The sequence below is a fragment of the Amblyraja radiata genome, chromosome 28, assembly GCF_010909765.2.
Source record: "Amblyraja radiata isolate CabotCenter1 chromosome 28, sAmbRad1.1.pri, whole genome shotgun sequence".
NCBI lineage: Eukaryota > Metazoa > Chordata > Chondrichthyes > Rajiformes > Rajidae > Amblyraja > Amblyraja radiata.
The window spans coordinates 13,337,304-13,358,207 of record NC_045983.1 but is presented as its reverse complement, the minus strand read 5'-3'; the positions used below and the strand labels follow the sequence as shown (position 1 = coordinate 13,358,207).

Below are 20,904 nucleotides of genomic sequence, written 5' to 3'. Positions count from 1 at the left end.
AGAGAAACCTTAATAGCATGGTGTCAAGACAACAATTTTCCCCACAATGTCAGCAAGACAAGGATCTAGTTATTGACTTCAGGAAGCGTGATGAAGTAGTTGCTTAATGGGTGGCATATTGGCGCAGGTGTTAGAGCTGCTGCCTCACAATGCCAGAGACCCGGGTTCGATCCTGACCGTAGATGCTCTCTGTGTGGAGTTTGCCCGTACTCCCTGTGACCTTGTGGGGTTTGCCCAGGCGCTCTTGTTTCCTCCCACATCCCAAAGATATCCGAGTTTGTAAGTTAATTGGCCTCTGTAAATTGCTCCTGATGTGTACTGAGTGAACGCCAAAGTGGAATAACATAGAACTAGTGTGAACTGGTGTTCAATGTCTGGCATGGACTCACTGGGCCAAAGGGTCTGAGAGTATGTTTCCATGCTGCATCTCTAAACTAAACTAAACTACACACCTCAGTCAACATCAATGGTGCTGAAGTTAAGATGTCCAGAGCTTCAAGTTCTCTGGTGTAAATATCACCAACAATTTGTCCTGGACCAACCACATTGAAGTTACAGCCGCGAAAGCACACCTTGCCTCGACATGCTCAGAAAAATAAGGAAATTCAGTATGTTTCCAATTACTTTTACCGACTTCAGGTCAGGTCGGGGGGAGTTCCCCCCCGCCACGGGTACCATGTAATCCCGTGCTACCTACTCCGTGGTCGGATTGTCGCCGACTAAACCATGTCCCCCACCTGGTTTGCCAGGTGAGGAGGGGGCTGTGGACCCCCAGCAGGACCAAAAACAACCCAGTCTGAAGAAGGGTTTCGGCCCGAAACGTCGCCTATTGCCTTCGCTCCATAGATGCTGCTGCACCCGCTGAGTTCCTCCAGCAATTTTGTGTACCTAGGACCAAAAACAAGACCTGTCAAAGTGCGGATGAGCTCCTAGCGAGCCAACGGCTATCCACACTTCAGTAGAAGTTGCGATCATTGTCGTACATAGCATTGTAAGGCACCGTGCCCGTTGATGTTTTCAACGATGATGATGATGATGCACCATCTATGGATAGCATTCTATCAGGTTACATCCCAGCTTGATTTGACACTGGCTCTGTCCAAGACTGCAAGGAATTGCAAAGTTGTGAAAGCATCCCAGTCCATCACACAAACCAGTCTCCCCCCCCCCCCTCCCCCCCCCCCCCCCCCCCCACCACCATCAACTCCATCTAACCTTCTTGCTTCCTCAGGAAAGCAGTCAAATAATCAAGGACCACTCATATCCTGGCCATTCCCTCTTCCCTCTTCTCCCATTAAGGCAGGCAGTAGATAAAAAAGCTTGAAAGCTCGTACCACCAGATTCAAGAACAGGTTCTTCCTCACTGTTACCAGACTATTGAATGGTTCTCTCATCAATTTGTGGTCTAATCCCAATCAACCAAACTATCACGTTATGGACCTTGCACTTTTAATTGTACTTTGGTACACATGACAATAAACTAAACTGAACTAAACTAAACTTATCTGCACTTTCTCTGTCACTCTAATGCTATAACACTATAACACAATATTCTTCACGCTGGTATTTTTCTCTTAACACTATCTGTTGTACTTGTGTATAGCTTGATTTTACTCATGTTTAGTATGATTTGACTGGATAGCACACAAGGTTTTTCACTGTATTTTAGAACATGTGACAATACTAAACCAATACCAATTTAATGGCGTTTCTGTCAGTGGTGCCAGAGGCAGAGCACTAGGTGTTTGAGTGATGGTAGGAAAGGGTATCGGGATAGATTTATTATAGTCACTTGAACTGAGATACAGTTTGCTTTGCTTTGCATGCTATCCAGGTAAACCGTCCACTCATCAGCACAACAGGTGTAGTAAAGAGAAAGTAAACAATACAGAATAGCTTTAAGGTAAATTCCACAAAGTTTAAAGGAGATATGTGGACTAATTATTTTACACAGAGAATGGTGGGTGCCTGGAACGTGCTGCCAGTGTGGTGGTGGGGACAGATACGATAATGGTGTTTAAGTGCCTATGGATAAGTTACATGGATCACGCGCAGGAGGAGAAGATTAGTTTAACTTGGCATCATGTTCTGCATGGACATTGTGGGCTGAAGGGCCTGTTCCTATGCCCAATACAGTTCTATGTCTATTAATATTGTGTTCCAGCCGGTGTGTTTAGGTAGCAGCAGGAAGGCTGAGGCAGTGCCGGTGGTGGATGGGAACATGCCTGACTGAGGGGACGATGTTTTCAGACAGTGAAAAACGGGACTGGGCTTCGTGAGCTGCCAGGGCCGTCATTTTGTAAACATATTCCAAGCCAGTTGATGCTGCCACCACTGCACCCCTGTGGTAAACCTGTCTACAGCGTTCTCCTGAGGTTCCCTCAACGGGTCCTCTGCTGAATAAAAACATCATTGTTTTTGGATCCGTTTGTTCAACACACTCGCATGCAAAATGCTCCACTCATGGCCCCACTGTTCCAGTGATATTCAGATTGTTGCTTGCTGTGTGGTGTGTTGTTTCACACCACCTCCAGGGTCCACCATCCCGGTGTGGGAAGATATCACCGTTTGTTCATCGTCACTGGGTCTAAATCCAGGAACTCTAACAGCACTGTTGGAACTCCTTCATCTGAAGTTCTCTGACTGTTTAAGAACACAACTCATCCCCACCTTCTCAAGGTTCATACAGGTTGGGCGATAAATGCTCGAATTGTCCGATCACTAAAAAAAATATAGAAGTATTAAGTCCATTAAGTTATACTGTGATACCACCACTCACCTTCAGAAAACTGCTGTCCAAGATTCCTGTGGTCATTGTGGGCCGAAGGACCTATTCCTGTGCTGTACTTTTCTTAAGATGTTTGCGAAATATGGACATTGATGTCCAATGAGTACAACTGCACAAAGATTTCTCTGGCACCAATTGCTTTGCTGCCAATTTTTTAATGTAACGATGACTAAGATATAGGAAATGCAAAACCAATTCATAGAAAACAAGCTCCTGCAAATGGTGATGTGATCTTGTCAAGATAATCTGCACTTATGAAGAAAGATGAATATTAACTCAACATACGAGCGAGAGAGAGCGAGAAACCTCACTGCATTTGTTTTAAAGAAGGAGCACTGCTAATATTAAGAGTGGATTAAAATACACAGCATGGAAAAAGGCCCTTCGGCCCACTGGGTCCACATCTACCAATGATTACCTGTTTACATCATGTGTACGAAGGAACTGCAGACGCTGGTTTAAACCGAAGATAGCCACAAAATGCTGGAGTAACTCAGCGGGACGGGCATCATCACTGGAGAGAAGGAATGGTGATGTGAAGTGTCTCGATCCAAAACATCACCCATTCCTTCTCTCCAGAGATGCTGCCTGTCCCGCTGAGTTACTCCAGCATTTTGTGTCTATCACCCGTTTACATCAGTTCTATGTTATCCCACTTTTGCATCTACTATATGCACACTAGGGGCAATTTACAGATGTCAAATAGCCTATAAACCAGCATGTCTTTGGGATGTGTGAAACACCAAGAGGAAATGCACGCTGTCACAGGGAGAGCATGCAATCTCTACACAGATAGCACTTGAGGTGAGGATTGAACCCAGGTCTCTGACACGATGAAGCATCAGCCCTTCTAGTTTGTTGGCTTGCTAATATGTCACTTGCTACTTGTTTATATGTCCAAGTATCTGCAGTGAGCTTGGAACCCACAGCAGCATAACTGGGTGTACTGCAGCAGGGATGCCAGTCCACGAGTTTGTTCATCCTTGATACATCACTGGCTAAACCAGCATTTATTACCCATTAATTATTTTGAGAAGTGATGGTGAACTGCTTCTTTGAACAGTTTCTGCCAATTGTGTCTGGAGGAGGTCATTGTAAAGGGGTGGTTTCCTTCTCATGTAGCAATTGATGATGCTGAAAAATGCCTGTACATGTGTGTGTGTCAGTCCAGAAAGAGTGGACACAGTTGCGATGCATTTGTGAATAGTGAATAGAACATAGAAGAGAGAGCATAGAACAGTACAGCACTAGAACAGGGCACACGATGTCTGTGTCGAGCATAATGGCAAGATAAACTAATCTCATCTGCCTTCACGTAATCTGTATCGCTCCATTCCCTGCATATCCATATGCCTATCTAAAAGCAGCTTGTCCCAGACACTCGCCACTCTCTGTGTTAACTTGCCCTGCACATCTCAAGAGTCAAGAATCAAGAGTGTTTTATTGCCATATGCCCTGAAACTGAAAAAAAAACCCTAGTTCTTTAACCTTTGCACTTCTCACCTTAAAGCTTGGGGTGGAAGATTCCAATCTTCACATGTTTCGACAAATGCAATCAACCTGGCGTGCACGATCAAATAGAACAAGTTTAGGCTGTGCAAGAAGAAGACCTTAAAGCTCCAGTCTACGACATTTATACCCAAGGGAAAAAAATATGGACTGCCTACCTTAACTATGCCTCTCTTAATTGTGTACTTCTATCAGTTCTCCCCTCATCCTTGGGGATAAGACAACAATACAGAAAACAATCTTAAATGTGTCCAATCTCTCCATGTAGCTAATACCCACTAAGCCAGCTTGTCAAAGATCTCCATAGATTCCATTGTGATCCAGATATGAAGAATGGATGGGGTCTCTCGTAGAACCCGGAGGGATGCAGTTCTGGGGCAATGAATAAGCAAGCAGGCAGCAAGCATCATCTTGAAATAGATACAAAAACAGAAAACGCTGGAAACACAGCAAGTCAGGCAGTATCGTGGAGAGAGAGACAGAGTTAACGCTTTAAGCCGAGACTTTATGCCACGTGTTGAATGTTTTCAGAATATACTGTTTTCAGTTCACATTTTCACCATCTGTGATTTGTAATAATTTCACATTTAAATAAATGCATAGATAGAAATCTGCATGAAAGTGCTGGTTTTGTTGAAAGACTCGTTTTGCAGAAATAATAAGCAACAACCGGCCGTTATTAAGTAATTTTATGTAAGTATTCTTGACTTAAATTGCAGAAATAATAAGCCGCGATCGTTCGTTATGAAGTAATTAGAAAATGTGGAAATGTTTTCGTTGAGCAACTGAAATTGTAGAATTGCACATTTTTCCAGTGCAGTTTCTGTGTGACACTGGTGGGGGCAAGGGCAGAAACTTCCGCCCCGCAGTCCGTTCGTCGGGGGAAAGGTTTTAGTGAGACGAGGATGGGGGCAGAAACTTCCGCCCCGCAGTCTGTTCGTCGGGGGAAAGGTTTTAGTGGGACGATGATGGGGGCAGAAATCCCCGCCCCGCAGACTGTGCGCTCGGGGAGTGGTTTTGGCGTGGACTTCCGCTCCGCAGCGAGCGAGCGAGCGAGGGGGTGGGACGAGTAGGCTGGGCGGCTCCTGCGCCCTTGTTGTTGTAGAGCGTAGAGGGGGAGTCGGGCGGCGAAAATGGGCAATTGTTACACGGTGGGACCCAACGAGGCGCTGGTGGTGTCAGGTAACCCGCGTTGCCGGGGCTCGGGTGAAGGGTGGGGGTACTGTGGGGGGCGTCGCGGGAAAGGGAACGGCCAGTGGGGGATAAAGTAGCGAGGACTGAGTGAGGTGGGAGTGGGAGCGCGTCCAACTCGGGGCGCTAGGCCGCAGCTCAGAGACCCGTCCCCGCCTATTTTCCTTCAGCTGTGGAGAATTAGGGACTGAAAGCAACTGTTATCACAATTTCAAGTTATTTTATCAATAAAATACTAATTTTCCTTGTTAAACAACTGAAAGATTTCTCCCTCTTTCAGATGTGTGCAATTTTATGACAAAATCAATAATTATTACAATTTCAGTTTTATTAATGAAACATTTTTCTCGTTAAATAATGTAAAGTTTTCTCTAATAATCTTAAAAAACATATATTTTGAAGTTCCTTGCTGATTCATTGTAGTTTTCATGGTTTGCCGTGGTGAAAAGATTTTGCAGTTTGTGGTAAGAAATTAAAAAGCCAGTGAAAAGCATTGGTCCCTTTTATTTATTTTCTGCATTTTTGACCATTTTGATATTGAATTTTAGATAAGTCATTTTATTGATAAAGCCAGCATGAATTTATATTTTTGTGTATCCAACCGATAACACAACACCCCAAAATGTTGTGTTATTATTGCAGTGATTTTTATGGAGACACAAGGAACTGCAGATGCTGGCTTAAACCGAAGATAGACACAAAAAGCTGGAGTATCTCTGGAGAAAAGGAATGGGTGATGTTTTGGGTCGAGACCCTTCTTCAGACTGGTTAGGGATAGGGGAAACTAGAGATATAGGCGATGATGTAGCGAGATAAAGAACAATGAATGAAAGATATGCCAAAAAGTAACGATGATAAAGGAAACAGGCCATTGTTAGGTGAAAACGAGCAGCTAGTGCAATTTGGGTGGGGGAGAGATAGATGGAGAGGGAATGCCGGGCTACCTGAAGTTAAATAAATCAATATTCATACCACTGGGCTGTAGGCTTTTTACGTTGTGTTTATGTTTAGGGTGTGTGAATCAGCATGTATAACAGCTGATGAATGGTTAACAATAGTGTATTGCATTACATAACAGGTTGTATATTTCTATTTAAAGGAAGTAATAAATGACGGTACACAAAAAAGCTGGAGAAACTCAGCGGGTGCAGCAGCATCTATGGAGCGAAGGAAATAGCTTCCTTCGCTCCATAGATGCTGCTGCACCCGCTGAGTTTCTCCAGCTTTTTTGTGTACCTTCGATTTTCCAGCATCTGCAGTTCCTTCTTAAACAAGTAATAAATGACGTTCTGTGGTAATTATTCACCCTGTTCATTAAAGTGTAAAGCTTGAACTTTGGTTTCAGTTCATGTGATTTTTACCATCTTTACATTGTCTCTTGAAGGCTCAAAAGTCCAGATACTGGAATCTGGAGCAGAACACAAAATGCTGTAGGATCTCAGTGGGTCGGGCAGCATCTGTGGAGTGAAATGGACAGACAATGTTTTGAGTTGGGACTTCATAAGGGAGGGGAGATAGTTGGTGGGAATGGGTGGGGTAAGAGCTGGGAAATGATGAATGAATCCAGGTTAAGAGGACTGCAAGTGATGGAAGCAGAAGACAAAAGGGTGCAAATGGTAAAATCTGATAAAGGAAGGAGGAGAGAAGTATAGAAACTGGGGGAGAGATGGCAGGTAGAAAGGAACAGGGGAAAGTGGAAGAAAAATGGGTGTCCCGAAGTAGAGAGGGGTTGGTGATGTGCCGGTCGAGGAAAGGAAGTGAACTGGGTGACAGGTGATTGGAATGTAAAGAAGGGGGGGGGGGGGGGGTTAATAGATGCTCTTCCAGTTTGAGAATGACCTCATACTGGCAGTAGAGGAGGTCCAGGACAGACAGGTCGGAATGGGAATTAAAATGATTAGCAATCAGGAATCTGTGGTGGACAGAACAACTGTTCGGCAAAGCGATTGCATAGTCTATGCTTGGTCTCATGAATGAAGTTTCTCCATCTTTGCCACATATGGTCTCAAGATGAGGTTTTCTATTCTTGTGTTATTTTTTTCATTGTATTGTATAATAATTAATATTTTTGCACTACAATGGTCTGGGTAATCCCTATTACGGATTATTAATTCATTGTATTATTGATTGGTGTATTTGTCGTGTTGCGTTAATGGGCTTGTAAAGCTGTAGAAAGGACGAATTCCCAGTGCATATGACAAACATTTGAGTACTGTTGGGACATCTGAGATGTCCTCTTTGTTCAGGAAGTGTGGTTCTCCCCTGTAATTCTGGATGGAGCTTTTACCTGTGTCTGCACCATTTTCTGCAGTTCTGTCTAAGCCCCCAGACAAAACAAGGAATTCCTCTCATCCTTGCCTTTCATCCGACCAGCCACTTTGAAGCTGGTAGAAATGTCCAATAACAATGTGATCCCATCGCCAGTCACATCTTCCTATCCCCACGACTTTCTCCTTTTCAGAGAGACCACGCTGCAGCTCCTTGATTCACTCATCCCTTCTCACCCAAACTGCCCTCTCCCTAGGAACCGCAGGAAATGTAAGACCTATTCCTACAAATTTCTCGTCTCCATTCAGGAACCCCAACAGGCTTTCAATGTGAGATAAAGATTCATCTGCAATTCCTCCAACCTCGTCAATTGCATTTAGTACTCTCAATGTGACTTCCTCTTTATTAGTGACACCAAATATAAATGTAACGACTGTTTTTGCTTTACAGTTGTGCTCTGTCCGCAAGGGCATATTGAAGCTCCCAGTTGCTAACTATTTTAATTCTCCTTCACATTGCCATACCATCCTGTCTGTCCTCTGTCTCCTCCATTGCCAGAGTGAGGCCACATGCAAACTAGAAGAACAGCACCTCCTATTCTGGGTAGCCAACAACCCAATGGCATGAACATTGAATTCTCTAATTTCTGATAAGCTCTGCTCTTTATCAATCCAGCTTTCTCGACATTCCACCCTCTCCATTCCACTCCCTGCACCTCTTCTCATCTACTCATCTACTCAGCTTCCCCCACCACACACCTTGATAAATTTTATCAACACCTCATCATGTCCTATAAACCTATATTACTTATATTAGGTAACCCGAACGCCTTGGAATGAAGGAGACTTTAGTAAATGGTAGACATTTGTATGACTTTCTGATGTCTAATCTATCATGGGGACTGACCTCCCCACTTCCTATGGCCTTAAGAAAGCAGCTAATATCAAAGATCCACAGCACCCTTGCAATGCTGTCATCTCACTTCTACCATTAACCACCAAAGCCAGTCACTTCCAAGCAGTTTTGTGGTGTGTGTCTTCATCAGCGTCTATGACTTCATTCCACAGCAGCCATAATCTACTGCTTCCGCCATCCTGGCAAAAGGTTGGAAAAACACCAAACTTTCTTTGGATGAAAATAGGACAAAAATATGGCAGAGAAGTAGTGGTGCAAATTCATGACTTCACCCCTCTTATTTGGAAAGAGTAGTGCATCTCAGGAAACTTTAAATTATGAAATTGTGTTCCTCTCCAATAAAGGAATCATGTTGATTGGGATAAATGCTGGTCTCCCAGCTATCTACCCTATTGTTGAATTTCCCTCAATCATCACCTTTCAGTCATAGTGCAGAACCTACTTAGATTAGATTAAATTCTTTATTTGTCATTCAAACCTTTCGGTCTGAACGAAATGTCGTTGCCTGCAGCCATACATATAATAATAAACAACAAAACACACAATAAACACAAATTAACATCCACCACAGTGAGTTCACCAGGCACCTCCTCACTGTGATGGAGGCAAAAGTCTTAAAGTTACTGTCTCTTCCCTCCTCATTCTCCCTCTGCGCTGAGGCGATATGTTGTTACCCCACCGGGCCATGGTAGTCAGTCCCGCGGCTCAACCAAGCTTCGCGAACGGGTAGGAGATAAAAGGGATCTGATCATCACCATGTAAAAGATCAAAGGAAAATGTGTGGAGAAGTACCAAGCACTGTACAAAGTCCTTCTCAATATCTTAAAAGCCTTTAGTTTAAATGTTCCTTCTCAAATCTCGTTGACTACAGCTATTTCCAGTTCCACTCACTTGGCTAATACTCTACACCAACGTGTAGCACAGTGTATCCTTGCTTCAACCCTCTCCTTGGTTATCTTCACTGCAAAACTGCACCTTGAACAAAGAACAGGATCTTGGGCCTGCAATGTCTGTGCCCATCATGATACCGAGATAAACAAATCTCCTCTGCCTGTACATGATCCACATCCCTCCATTCTCTGCATAAGTTCATAAGTTCTAGGAGCAGAATTAGGCCATTTGGCCCATCAAGTCTACTCCACCATTCAATCATGGCTGATCTATCTTTTCCTCAACCCCATTCTCCTGCCTTCTCCCCATAACTCCTGACACCCTTGCTTATCAAAAATCTGTTAATCTCCACCTTAAATTATCCATGTGCCTAGCTAAAAGCTTCTTAAACACCACCACTACCCCTGTCAGCATGTTCCAGCCACCCACCATATTGTATTTTTAAAATAAAAATTATCTCACGCATCTTCTTTGAACTTTGCCCCTTTGATCATAAAGTTATGCCCTCTGGCCTATGATATTTCCACCCGGGGGGAAAGGTTCTCAGCAGTGCATGGACAAGCTCCATGTCGACCCCTTCTTTCAAATGCGTCCATCGTGTTAACTGAATACAGGAGTATATGTAGTCTCAGAACGATGAAAATGCAAGATGCTGGAAATGCAGAAATCGTTTCTGATGAAGCATCTTCAATTTGAAACAAGCTCTTTCTTTCTTTACAGATGCCCCCTGATCTGGTGAATGTTTTTAACCATTCTGTTATTTCATATTTTCAGCATATACAATTTTTCAATTTCTATTCTCTCTGTTCCACGAGGACACTGTGCTGACCTAATAATTCAATAAATTAAATTCCACTAATGCATTGGTGCCAGTGAGGCTCTCAATAATTTAATTTAAAAGGTTTTATATGTTCCAGAGAACTGGCCCTTGCATTAAGTTGTGCTGCTGTTTTTTATTGGTCTGCATAATTCATTATTGGGAGCTTTTAATCCCCTCCCCATCCAAAGATGTTTGTGTTAGGCTGGGCCACAAAATTGCTGGTGTCAACTGTGCTATCACCTAGTCGACATATATCATACTTGTCCCCCAAAAGTGAGCAGCAGCAGATTATTCAACTATAGATTCATCCAGCAAAGCCACACATCTCTTCAATTTCCATCAGTAGATACTGAAGTCGAATTTATAGTGAGTGAATTTCTTTGGACATTTGATACATCTCCTCCTTCCCCCACGCACACTTCCACCTCACCGTAAGAAATTGATCGGCCTTGATTAAATGGATGACGCTCTCAATCTCAACAGCACATGGGCTCAAGCTGCATCCCAGTAAATTGAAGTTTCAAACCTAGGCTGATGTTCCAGTGCAGGATAATGGGAATGCTGTGCATGGGAATGGGCACCGTCTCTTGGATGGATGAGACTTTAAATTATGGCCCTGCTTCCTTATTACAAAAACTTCCAGTACATTAGTGCAGGGTAGAGGAGTTGCCGATGTTATGCTCAATGTTACTTAATAGAAGAGCATACTTATGAAGATCCTGTATCATTTGCTATTTGTGGGTGCTTGCTGTGTACAGATTGACTGCTGTGCCTCTGACATTGAAAATGTGTACATTGAAAGTGTATACAATTTTCTATGTGCCTTATTGGTCTTAACAAAAATGAGAAAAACATTTTGGAACCATGCATCTTTAAAAAAAAAAAAAAAAAAAAAATATATTTGGGTTTTTACTTTTCTGTTTCTTCCCCACCCTTCCCTAAAAAAAACACAATAAAAAACTTTTTTTGTGTTTGAAGAAGGGTTTCGACCCGAAACGTGTCCTATTTCCTTCGCTCCATAGATGCTGCCTCACCCGCTACAATAAAAAAACTTACATTGTTCCTAATGCAAAATGATTCAAAACTATTGTCACAGAGTGAATTAATGTTTGAGGTTTGGTTTCTTCAACAATACTGATGAAGGACAGCACAGTGGTAGAGCTGCTGCTTCATTGCACCGGAGACTTGGGTTTGATCCTCGGGAGCTGTCTGTGTGGAGTTTGCACATACTCCCTATGACCGCATGGGTTTTCTCCGGGTGCTCCTGAGTAGGGAATGGACACGAAAGTGGGATAACTTAGAACGAATATGAACGGGTGATAGATGGTGGGTCAAAGGGTCTTTTTTCATGCTGTATTTTTCAATCAATCTGTTGGGAGATACTATAATATTTAGAAACAAACTGAATATAAGAATGTCAAGAAACGGGGGCCATAAAATGCAAACACTGAAATGTTGTTTCATAGATGCCTGTTAATTTCTTTCTCCATTACTGGTTGCATGGTCTGTGGATCAGGGAACTTGAAGGGAATTTCCATACAATGCAAAGTTAAACTATGCCCTAAATTGTCATGTCTCTGCTTGGAAACCCTACTCCCTTATTACAGAGTTGATAAAATGGTAACTGTTGCACTGTATAATGTGTCATTATTAGCTTAGATATTTCATCAGATTTGTCAGGCCAATGAAATTTCTCAATTAAAATATTTGCCCAAAATTCCAGCAGGGCCATCAATACAGGGTAAATTAAACAACTTCACGAGTCTGCTTGGGGTAAAAAATATGCCGTTAAATGCAAAAATTCTAACAACTGCCATTTGCTGCTGATCCACAAACTTTGCTACACTGATGGCTTGCAAGGATTTCAATGCTGAGTTTATTAGTGAAGGTGTGCAGTAACCGTGTCCGCCCGTTCGTCACTCACAAAACACACTCGCTCGATTTTGTTTATACCCTATGATTTTACCATGATCTGAGAAACGGCAGATGATGTATTTCAAGAACTAGTGCTTTGACTATATGATTAATTATCTGCAAGTAATGATTTTCTTTTAATGCAACTCTTGCACATGTATAATAGTTTTATGCTTGGCACATTTTTCAAATGGTGATGGCTTTGTGTTCTTCAATAAATATGTTTATTGTATATGCACACCTCCATTATTTCTCCAAACATCAAGCATATTGGGCATAATGCACAGCTGGATGACGTACTATTGTGTGTCTTGCGTTAATGCCAGAGGCTCAGTCCCAGATAAACCAATATTATATTTGCACTACACGCGGAGGGTGGAGGGGGAGAGAACAGAAGGGATTTTTTTTCGATAATTAATATGCTGGAAAGACTCAGCTGGGCAAATAATATATAATTGTAGAGTTACGCCACAGAAACAAGCTCTTTAGCCCTCCCATTTGCACTAATTGTACCTTTAAAAAATAAACAATTCATTCTTCCTGCATGTGTGGAATGAGACACAGAGTTAATGTTTGCGGTTGAAGCTGCTTTGTCAGATGAGAAAGAAAGAAAATAAGTTTGTTTTAAGTGGGGGGAGAATTGGATAAAACAAATGGGATACCTCGGAGGGCGAGGTCAGCATTGCTGTGAGGAAATTGTCGAGGTCATCTGAACGATAGAGCCAGTTGAGGGGGAAAAGATATAAATCAATGAGGATGAAAAGTTTCAAAATGCAGGGCTATGGGACCTACCCAGCTGATCAGGCTATGTTAAACGGAGAGAGAAGAAACTGGGTCAATATCTTTGATGGATGCCCTGGGAACTGGACTAATTAGTTAACAACAGCAGTAGGTAAATTACTGAGGGGGATTCTGAGGGATAAGATACATGCATTTGGGAAGGCAGGTTGATTTTAGGATTGATACCCCTGACTAGTGATGTGCCTCAGGAATCTGTGCTGGGCTCATTGCTGTTTATCATCTATATCAACGATTTGGAAGAGAATGTACAATGTATGATTAGTATGTTTGCAGATGACACCAGAATAGGTGGTATCATGGATGGTGAAGAAGTTATAGCAGGATCTTGATCAGCTGGGTGAGTGGGCCAAGGAATGGTAAAAGGAGTTTCACTCAGTTAAGTACGAGGTGTTGCATTTTTGGAAGATAAACCAAGATGGGGCCTTTACAGTGGAGACCAGGAGGCCTTTACATAGTCCCCCTCGTGTGGAGTCACTGGTAGGCATGGTGGTGTACGAGGCTTTTAGGTTAGGGCATTGAGTTGAAGATCCATGTTATTTTCCAGGGAATGGAGGGGTATCAATCATGCCTAGGCAGAAGGGATTAGTTTAATTTGGCATCATATTTGGTACAGACATTGTGAATCAAAAAGCCTGTACCTGTGCTGCACTGTTCTTTCCATTTAAAAATAGATATATTAGACATTGATGAGGGTGCATTTGGAGTATTGTTCTGTTTTGGCCACACTGCTGTGGGAAACATGCCATTAAGCTAGAAAGAGTGCAGACATGATTTGAGGATGCTGCCAGAATTCAAGGGACTGAGTTATCAGGAGAGGTTGGGCAGGCTAGAACATTATTCATGGGAGCCTAGGAGACGAGGGAGAGTATAAAATTCAAAGGGGCATGGTTAGGGTGAATGCTCAGTATTTTTCCCATTGTTAGGGAATTGGTATATATATGGATCACATTGTGTTTTTTGATTTTTTGTCTTTGGAGCGATTTCTGTCTTTAATTTGTGTACTGGTGATGTTCTTATTATTTATTTTACTCCGACTATGTTTTTTCTCTTCTGTTAATTTCTGTAAGGTGCCCTTGAGACTTTGAAAGGCGCCCGAAAATAAAATGTATTATTATTATTATTATGGATCAAGCTGCCAGCGGAAATAGTGGGGCCAGGTATAATAACAGTATTTAAAAGATATTGATAAGAAAGATTTAATTGGCAATTTGTGCTAACCTAGATGGGCATCTAGGACGACATGGATGTGTTGGGCACAGTTGGACTGAAGGGCCTGTTTGGGTGCTTTGTGACTCTTACTATAAATAGCCACTCTAATAAAGACAGATTTACCTGGTGTAAATCTGGTGTAAATAACTACATTGCACTTTTAACTTTTGCACTTTTTATAATGCATTTTTAATTTTGCTTTTCTTTTCTTTTAGTTCTTCTATTTTATTTCATTTTATTATTTCATTTATTGTATGACATGTTTTTATGTGAAGCACTTTGAGTCTGCCTCGTGTATGAAATGTGCTATATAAATACAGTTGCCTTGCCTTGCCTTGCCTTGGTGTGGTCCAGAAGGATTTGAGTTGTGTGAACTCCAAACTCAATTAAAGTAAAAACACTCAAGTTCTGGGTTTTACTTCCCTGTGCTTGGATAATTTGTGATCAAAATTATTTATCTGTGGCAATTGCTGCAAGGCTGAAGTTGGCAAGTGAATGTAGTTTTAGTCTGCATCTGTCTTGGAGTAATAGCGTCTGCTCTCTATAAACGCCAGGTTTCAGTTATTTTGATTCAATGGTTTTTGAAAACTTTTGTATAATATTCTCCAATAGTCCACACAAAACTGACCAACATGGCCAAGAAGAGGAATCTTTCTTCCTAAGAGTGCACACATTTGAGTTCAAAATGCAATGGTTAAAAAAGTTATTGGCAGAATTTCCAGTATGAGTAATGTGGTTCATATCACAATGAATGTTGCATTATAATGAGGATTCAAAGTCACAAGAATTACTGGATGATTACATCATGAAGGAGGCTTATTGAGTCCATACCACCTCTGTGCTGAAGCAATTCAGCTTTTCCCAATAGCCCCGCAGATTCTTTTCATTCAATTTTCTTAGCCAGTGACCTTCTGAATGCTACAATTGATTTTTTTTTTTAACAACTACTGGAAGTGTGTTACAAACTCTAATCAATGGCTTTGTCTATTTTTGTCTTGTCACATTCTAAATCAATCACCTTATTTTTTGCTCCCAAGATCTGGAGCTTCTGGGTTCAAATGCATGTACGGATATGATGTTCGGAACAGTATGAATGCTTCTTGAAGTGTGTCCCACCTTTTGAAGTAGCTCTGGCATGTCATGGAAGATCACTTGTGTGTAGGAAGGCTCCAACATTTTGTGTCTACCTTCGATTTAAACCAGCATCTCCAGTTCTTTCCTACACAAGGAATTGCAGATGCTGGTTTAAACCGAAGATAGCTTCAAAAAGCTGGAGTAACTCAGCGGGACAGGCAGCATTACTTTGTAGTTGCAACTATGTAGCACTTCATACATGTAGCAGGATTTAAAAGCTGTCAAAGAAGTTAAACTGCCCCCTGTAACATTCTTAATCTCAAACTCTGCAGTTAGAGTACTGCACTGAAGTTTTTAATTTTTTACCTTTTTATTAGAAAGTGAAAATGTTATTTTGCAAGTCTTTCAAAGGTGCAAAGTCACAACATTTGTGTACATTTTGATTATGCGGAATTAAAGGGTGCATCCTGGGGGAAAAAATCAATTGCGACATAGATTTCATTTTAATGGAATGTTCAGGCATGAAATGCCTCCACACATCTCATGGTGGATTGCAGGAAAGCCCATTTTCCTGAAGAAATAGTGGAAAGCCTCGTCTCAAGAACTTGCAGCGAGGCAGAGTAAATGAGAGAAAGAGATGGTGTCCTTGCCAGGAATAGGGTGGTGGTGTCGCTCGGAAGCTGGTGTGTGTGTCATAAGACAAGAGTAACTGGTTTAAAGGATGGTGAGAGATTTTTGGGGTGACAGCTGAGGGGTGGAATCCAAGTTTGGGGCCACATTACTGAAGACACAATTGCTGTAATCCCGAAGGACTGGGTTGTAGGAATTTGACATTCTTTAATCGTTTTCATTTATTTGTTGATGGATTGGATATTGCTGGTAAGGCCAGTGTTTATTGTCCATCCCTAATTGCTTCTGAACCGAGGAAGCAGTTAAGAGCTAACCACAGTTAAGAGCTAATATCTAAGGGGTAAAAGAGTGGCATGAATGGGAAGCCCAGAAACAATGGAGAGTTAGAAAAATCAGAATGAATTGGGAAATGTACAACCAAGGAGGTGAGTACAATAATGGCAAGTAAGATGTGGTGTTGTGGGCATGCAACTACATTGGAATATGGGGAAACTGTGGGGAAAACAGTCAAAGGCAAGACTGGAGGTAGCAGTGGTGAGCAGAGGTAATGGTGGTGGGATCCCATAGAAATGAAAGAAAGCAATGTTTATGATACTTGGTATGTGGGGTTTGAAGCAGTAGGAGCACTGAAGCCGAGCTTGATTAGAGAGCTGACAATGTGGAAAGAATCAGAGGATGGATTGTATTTCTTGGCAGGAATAGAACTGAATCACAGCTGTTGCATTTTAAATGTCAGTTTAAAAATAATGAACATTCAGGCAGGAGGATGTGCAGGTAGGGCAAGTCATTTAGTGTTTAGTAAAAGTATAGAGGAACAGAGTTGGAGGCTTGAAAATGGCTTTCAATTGAGGCCTGGATAACGAGATTCATAATCACTTTAAAGATTTTTTTTGTCTCTTTATACTTTTCTGTCTTCTAAACTAAATGCGACCTTAAAAATGGGGTAAGATTCCAATGCACAGCAATGCAAGAGGCTGTAAAGAGTGGTGGACTCAGCCCAATTCATCACAAGCAGAGCCCTCTCACCCATTGAAAATGTCTACAAGAGGCACTGCCTCAAAAAAGCATATCTATCATCAGAGGTCTCTATCATCCAGGCTATGCTCTCTTCTTGCTGCTATTGTTAGGCAGGAGGTACAGAAGCGTGAAGTGCCGTAACATCAGGTTCAGGAGCAGCTATATTCCTACAGGTTCTTGAACCAACTTACAAGAACACTACAAACCCACCCTTGCATGGCCATGACTTGTTTTTTAGATGTGTTTTGCACTAATGTTTTGTTTCTTATACAATTGTTTTATTTTCACTGTTTTGTATAATTTATGTTTTTGTGTGTTTATGTGCCTGGAATGCTGCTGTACCTATACCTCGTCATACTTGTGCTTATGACAATAAACTCAACTTGCCTGGAGCAGGAAATTGTCATTCCTTATTGTGAAATTTGCACTCATTTGTGTGGATGCAAAAAATGTTGGTTGTAGTAGGCACACTGGAGGGTAATCCAACAGGAAACGTATTTCAAAAGGAACAATGACGCTTTGATATTGACTGAACCACACAGAACTTAAGTGGTAAATGAGCAAAAAACGAATCTCTAGAAGAAATTAAGTGGATCGGGCAGCATCTGTGGAGGGAAATGGACAGAGAATGTTTCAGGACACAGTCGCCTTCAGGAGTAGAGTAGAAGGGAACTAGCTAGTAGTAAGTGGTGGGGCAAGAGGTGGATCCAAGTAAGAATTGGTTAGTTGGCAAATGTGTCATGTGGGATGGAAATAATATCAAGGCTAGAGGTGATAAGTGGTGAAAGCAAAGGGCTACAGTTAGTAAGGTGCTCAAGTTTCCACTATCTGAAACCTCTTGTCTCCATTTTAATATGAAGAGATTCTTGTCTCCATTTTAATGTGAAGAGATTCTCAAATTTGTTAAAATGGATGCTGTCAGGTGTGCTTACGAGTCTGCTCCATGTTTGTGATCATACTCTAAGCTGCCTTGACCCAAAGCTTTGCACTTTCTTTCTGACAGCAGCCTTTTTGACCAAGCTTTTGTAATATTTCATCTTTCGTAATATTTCAAAGTAGTTTGTTGTCAGCTTTTCAAGCTGCACCTGAGGATATTCTGTGGAAATGCCAATGATTCTAATTTGATCCATTAGAGTTAAAAAAAATAAAAAATTATTAATTAGACTCATTTTCAAGAAGAAACTTCTATACCCCAAGAACAATATGGGATGCATCCAAGGGAATTAAGTAAATAAAGTAGACGCGATGTGAGGTAAGCATATGAGGAAGGGAGTAGAGAGTTGTACTGATAGGTTGAGTTGAAAGATCAGGAAAGACCTGAATGGAGCTTAAATGACAGCATTGACTAGCTGGTCTGCATAGTTTGTTTCTGTTCTGTAGTTCTTATGTAATCTGCAGTCAAAATAGTCGAATCAAACCTGCCTAAGTACATACATTTGTGTTACAGGGCTCATAGATGGCCGATAAGGTGAGACATGATGAAACTGAACTTTTTCCATAAACGAAAGTATCTAATTTGACCTTGAGCTAAACTTCAAACGTTAAACTCTCATCACCTTCATTGAAATAGTTTGGTGTTTCATGAGAGAAAATAATATTTAATGAGCCAACTTGACGCCGTAGCCGTCACGGCGGTCACGGTGGCGCAGCGATAGAGTTACTCGATAGAGTTACTGCCTTACAGCTAATGCAGCGTCGGAGATCCAGGTTCGATCCCGACTATGGGTGTTGTCTGTACGGAGTTTTACGTTCTCCCCGTGATCTGCGTGGGTTTTCTCTGAGACCTTCGGTTTCCTCCCACACACCAAAGACATACAGGTTTGTAGGTTAATTGGCTTGGTAAATGTAAAAATTGTCCCTGATGGGTATCGGATAGTGTTAATGTGCGGGGTTCGCTGGCCGGCGTGGACCCGGTGGGCTGAATGGCCTGTTTCGGCGCTGTATCTCTAAACTAAAACCTCCAGGTAATGAGATGAAAACTGCTTTATCAATTGTGGTTAAATTCTGTTAGATTCAAAATGTATGAATGTGGAGTACATTCATATTAAATCTCTTTTGGTGGTCATCTGTCGACGGGGTGGGGAGGGGGATAAATGGTGAGGTGTCCTTGTAGAGTCGCGGGTTTTAATTTCACTCAATGTCTTTAGAGGTTTTACAATCTGGCACACTCAGCGATTTATTGATAAATACTCTGGATTATTGGATGTTATTCCAATTTATACTTCAACTTTTATTTCTCTTTTTAAAATGTTACAATGTGATAAATTTTCTAGCGACAAAAAGCTTGAAAGGGTCACGGAAATGGGGCTGTGAAGAGCTTAAAGGGAAAAGAGAAAACAATACAAGTTTCAAGAGAGTGTGGAAATGGGGTAGTTGAGCACCAGATATGCTGAATGCTAAACATAGATATTTCTGAAAAATTGGCAGGTGGAATATCAGACATGTAAGAAGGAACTGCAGATGCTGGTTTAAACCAGAGATAGACCCAAAAAGCTGGAGTAACTCCACAGATGCTGCCTCGCCCGCTGAGTTACTCCAGCTTTTTGTGTCTATCTTCGGAATATCAGACATGTTGTTTCAGTTTGTCGGGCTGTGGGCATTGGCCACTCAGTATCCTCCGATTGCTCCCGCGGTGTGTCTTATTTAGATCACAAAATATTTTCTTTGAATCGAGTGTTTACTGAATGAGCCTTGTTAAATTGGACGGATGAAATGTCTGATGAAGAGAAAAGGCAGGATTTCTTTTGGACTGAAATTTATTGGCTGCGATCTTAATGCCAGCTTTGGTTAAGGGGTAGCTTCCTTGTTTCCAAGTCAGTTTCACCATAAATTAACTTTTCTTTGCATTTATTTGTGTAAATATTTTGTATTTGTACCCATTTCCGTGGTCCTGATTTTCCTCCTAGGAGAGGTAGGTAGCATTCTGTGATCTAAAAAAAATTCTACACAAAGCCCTTAGTCCAGATTTCCATTTCACTGTACTGAAGGAGTGCTGCAATCCCAGTGATGTTCTCTTTCAGATTAGACGTTGAATGAGTTGTCTTCTTAGATGAACATTTCGAATGATAACGATGCGCAAGGATATTTTTCCTGGCTAATATTTATTGTTCAGCGACTAGTGGAAGATTGCAAATTTCTTATCCCATTTAATAGATATTTAAACAATGCCTCCATTTCAGAAGTATTTTCTGGTTACATAGAGAGAATAGAAAATACTCAGACATTCAGCAGATCAAACAGTATCTGTGGAAAAATAAACTTGATATTTCAGGCCCGAAGACACCTGGACCTGAATTGTTAACTGTTTCTCTCTCCACAAATGATGCCTGACCTGTTCAGTGTTTCCATTTTATGTTTTACATTTTAGATTTCCAGCCTGTGCAGTTTTTGTTTTATTTTGATGTACTTTGCTAACCCCACACTGTAAAAGGCCTTGTTGTATGAACAGTGATAATTGTTGGACTAATTCTAATTTATCCTTTCTGTGGTCAATGAAAGAGGGCACTGGTGTTTAAAAAAAAAAATAACACCACATTTAATGTGTGAGATTGTGCAGATATTTATCTGGTTATGGGACCAGGGTTTTTGAGGGGGAGAGAGAGAGAGGGAACTTTAATCTGCCAGCTGTTGGTACTCTCCAACTCGATGTCAGCAAAACAGAGGAAGTGGGTGGAGTACACGGCCCAGTCTGTATTAGTGCAAAAATGGAGATTGTCGAGAGGGCTTCCATTTCCTAGGAATCACCAACAATTTGTCCTGGTCCCACCACTACACTGATGTGATATCTCTGAAAGTACACCTTTACTTCCTCAAGGGTAAGCAAGTAAGAATGCATAGTTCTATCTGGGACATATGACAGTAAAACACTCTTGACTCT

General features: G+C 41.6%; 1 protein-coding gene across 3 annotated transcripts in view; it reads left to right on the top strand.

The window, feature by feature from the left end:
• The first annotated feature begins 5,326 nt into the window (after nt 1-5,326).
• The window catches only part of flot2 (flotillin 2), a 101,778-nt gene continuing 86,200 nt past the window's right edge, over nt 5,327-20,904 (top strand). Inside the window, exon 1 of one of the 3 annotated variants that reach the window (XM_033045818.1) lies at nt 5,327-5,479. In XM_033045818.1, the coding sequence (XP_032901709.1) occupies nt 5,431-5,479 (49 nt within the window). In that variant the 5' untranslated portion in view covers nt 5,327-5,430. The remainder of the gene's footprint in view (nt 5,480-20,904) is intronic. The other 2 variants (XM_033045819.1, XM_033045820.1) reach the window with 2 other exon arrangements.